General features: G+C 59.9%; 2 protein-coding genes across 2 annotated transcripts in view, besides 2 other annotated features; both read left to right on the top strand.

The window, feature by feature from the left end:
* Window positions 1-267, top strand: part of Tco025E_05200 (exonuclease 3-5 domain containing 2) — a gene marked incomplete at both ends in the record, with an annotated part of 2301 nt that extends 2034 nt beyond the window's left edge. Inside the window, one exon of the mRNA XM_029372101.1 lies at window positions 1-267. This exon is cut by the window's left edge and continues 2034 nt beyond it. Within this exon, the coding sequence (XP_029227834.1) occupies window positions 1-267 (267 nt within the window).
* A 746-nt stretch (window positions 268-1013) lies between these two features.
* Window positions 1014-2939, top strand: Tco025E_05199 (uncharacterized protein; the record flags this gene model as incomplete). Its single annotated transcript, XM_029372100.1, has 1 exon — window positions 1014-2939. One exon carries the CDS (start codon window positions 1014-1016, stop codon window positions 2937-2939), a length of 1926 nt encoding a protein of 641 aa, XP_029227833.1.
* Window positions 2940-3027: 88 nt separating this feature from the next.
* Window positions 3028-3077: a microsatellite.
* A 40-nt stretch (window positions 3078-3117) lies between these two features.
* Window positions 3118-3147: a microsatellite.
* Window positions 3148-3365: the final 218 nt, after the last annotated feature.

Raw genomic sequence — 3365 nt, 5'->3', positions numbered from 1 at the left:
GCAGCAGCAGCAGCAGCGGCAGCGGCAGCGGCAGCGGCAGCGGCAGCGGCAGGGGATCAACCCGCGACGCCGAGGACGTCCTCTCGCTGGCGCAGAGGAGGCGCATCACGCAGGCGTACCTTGACATCGAGGAACATCGTGGGGTGCTCCTTAGCATCTTCAAGTACGCCAAGGCCCTGCGCCTCGCCTACGAGGAGCCCCTGGACGCGGCTAATCGTAGTGATTATGAGGCGGCGGAGGAAGAAGAAGAAAGGGAGGAAAGGGTAAGGAAAGAGGGAGCGGCGGCGAAACGAACGTCCGTGAAGTCGCCGGCGATCCCGCCGCAGCGTCGGGAACAGCTGGCAGCGTACCTCCGCCAGCACGCCCCACGGTACCCCTTCGCGCGGTGTGCGGCGGCGCAGCTGGCGCTCTTCACCGCAGATGCGGCGTCGGCGGCGTCCGTCCGGTGCATCCTCGAGGAGGGGGCCTCGCCCCGCGTCGTGTTGACCCGCTTCTGGCTGCGCGAGCACCCGAAGGTGCGCGAGTTGTTCAGCTGCACGACGCGACGTAGTGAGCGCCGCGACGACGCGGGGATGCCTGAGCCGCGCGAGCATGGGGAGCGAGACGAGGATAACTTTGCCGTGGATAGCCACGGCTTCCTCGTCGTTCAGGCGGTGCTGGAGAAATACGATGCGCACGACCACAAGTGCCGGGACCACGCGGTGGGGGAGTTCATCCACCGCTGGCGCACCGCCTTCCTGCGGGGGATGCGGCCGAGGCATCTGCCGGCCGGTTGGTCTGCCGAGGACGGGATTCTCCTCTAGCGCCGCAGCATGGCCGCGGTGGCGGCCTCTCGATACTTGACGAACTTCATCCCATTGTGTGTGCGCTTGCGTCTTTGCCCCTCTCTGTGTGCCGGCGCACTGTTGCCGCTGCGTGGCGCCCTTGCCGCTTTCTCTGCTACTTCTTTTTGTTTCTGCCTCGCCTCTCTCTGCTAGAACGCCTTAACGTTGCATTCTCTCTTTCAGCCTGCAATGAGTAACGTGGAGGAAGCGCCGACGGGGTTCCCGCAGGAGGAGGAGGAAGCGCTCCGCGGGGACGAAGACGTGGCCGATATTGTGAAGGTGGAGACCTTCCGTGACAACCTTGCGCCGCTGAGCGAGGTGAAGCGCTTCGGCATCGTCTCGGTGGCCGTGTTCGGCAGCATTGCGGCCTCCTTTGCGCACTTCTTTAACCTCTTCAGCGGGGAGCTCGAGAAGAAGTACGGACTAACGCAGAAGGATCTGTCAACCGTCGGCACGGTGGGTACCGTCTTTTGTTTTTTCACGCTCCCGTACGGGTTTGTGTACGACTACTTCGGCCCCATACCCATCTTTGGCATTGCGACGGTGTTCTTTCCGATCGGAGCTCTCCTGCTGGCGTTGTCGTTCAACGGGTTCGTCTACGCCACGGTGGTGCGCCTCAGCGTGTTCAACGCCATCCTAAACATTGGCACCATCATGTTTGACATCGGCATTCAAATGACGATGCTCAGCTTATTTCCATCCAGCCGGGGCGGCATTGTGGCAATTGCGAAGTCGTTCAATGGGTTGGGCTCCCCGATTGTTGCGGCGATTCAGCTCGCCTTCTTTAATGGGCGCCCGGACCATTTCTTCTACTTCCTGATGGCGCTCGTGGTTGTGATTGCCGTGACATGCATGTTCGTCGTCCGTCTGCCCCCCTACCACCTGACCGGCTACCAGCAGACGCACCTGAGCGAGGAGGAGAAGCAGCGTCGCCTCACCACCCGGGCGCAGTATCTGCGCCAGAAGACGCCTATTCCCCGCTTCGCCGTTGGGCTCTTCTTTGTGATTGTGCTCATTGTGTTTATGCCGCTGGAGGGGGCACTCGTGGTCTCCTACGACCTTGGGAAGCGCTACAGGGTGGCGTTTGCGGTCGTCGCCATTGTGCTGGTCTTGCTGAATTGCACGCTCATGCCACTTCCACTGAAGATCCTCGAACGGGAGTGGTGGTCGCGGCGGCGCCAACGCGACGCCGAGGCGCCGACGCAGGACCCCCAAAAAGAGAGGCTCTCAAACGAAACTCCTGAGAGGTTAACGGAGGATGAAAGTTCAGAGAAAAAGTCCACGGCGGGCGTGGAGACCGACGTAGACTACATTGCACCGCAGTACCAGACGACCTTCCTGCAAAGTGCCTGCACGCTGAGGCTGTGGGCCGTACTGTGGTCGCTGTTCGCCACAGTGGGCGCTGAGACTGTCCTGATGCTCAACGCAAGTTACATCTTTGCCGCACTCTCCGGTGAGAAGGTCTCCCCGTCATTGAGAACACTGCTGACTGTGCTAGACGGCGTTGGCAGCGCGGTTGGGCGTCTGATGATGAGCGGGTTTGAAATGTGGTCGCAGAAGAAGAAGCCGGAGGACCGCATTCCCATGACGATGGCCCTCTTCATCCCGGCCTCCGTCATGGTCGTGGCGCTGGTGCTCATCCTCAGCGTGCCAAAAGCCGCCCTTCCGCTGCCGTACGTTTTGGGCGCGCTGGCCAACGGGATACGCGCCGGTGTGGTTGTCTTGATGATGCGCACCATCTACGCCAGGGACGTCGCCAAGCACTACAACTTCTGTTTTCTGTCGACGGTGTTTGCGACGATTCTGTTGAACCGGTTCACCTACGGCGAGTGGTACACCCGTGAGGCGGACAAGCTTGGCACCAGGGTCTGCTACGAACGCCGCTGCGTCGTGATGCCGCTGGCGCTGATGCTGGGCATCAACTGCACCGCCTTCATCTCCAGCGTGTACGTGCACCTCTCGTACCGCAGCTTCAGCCGCAAGACCCTGGCGGAGCGACGTCGCATCAAGGAAGCGGCTGCACGACCAACCGCCGTCGCGCCGGACGGCCAGGCAGTGGCTGCCAACCCGTTACAACCTTCTCTCCCCTTCCCTTCCACTGCCTTGTCTCCGTGAGGCGGGCTGCGGCGGGCACGCACCGGGGCACATGCCTCAGCAGCGTGGGCGGAAGAGAGGGCAAATTTCATATTAGCGTATTTTTCTTTATTTATATTAGATGCAATATAAATATACTGTATGTATGTATATATATATCTGGGCCTTTACCGAACGCGGGGATCAAAACGGAAATGAAGTGTGTTTTTTGTTTGTTTGTTTTTTATTTTGAGTTTCATAGCGAACGGGTGAAAAGAAGAACAACTTTGGTTTTAACGCGCGAAGATAAGCGCCTCCACCCCTCATCGTAGCTCTTTCCCGTATTTGTTAAATGAACTGGCGCGGTTGTCTCTCAGCAACGACGCCAACTCCATCGTCTGCAGGCGCATGAGCCGACGCGAGGTTCTTGCTTTTCCATAGTTACTCACCGACCGTGGCACAAGCATG

This window comes from Trypanosoma conorhini, assembly GCF_003719485.1.
Source record: "Trypanosoma conorhini strain 025E chromosome Unknown Tco_14.4_contig_00294, whole genome shotgun sequence".
Lineage (NCBI taxonomy): Eukaryota > Euglenozoa > Kinetoplastea > Trypanosomatida > Trypanosomatidae > Trypanosoma > Trypanosoma conorhini.
Note: the sequence above shows the minus strand (reverse complement) of the source record. Positions and strands in the feature narration are given on the sequence as shown.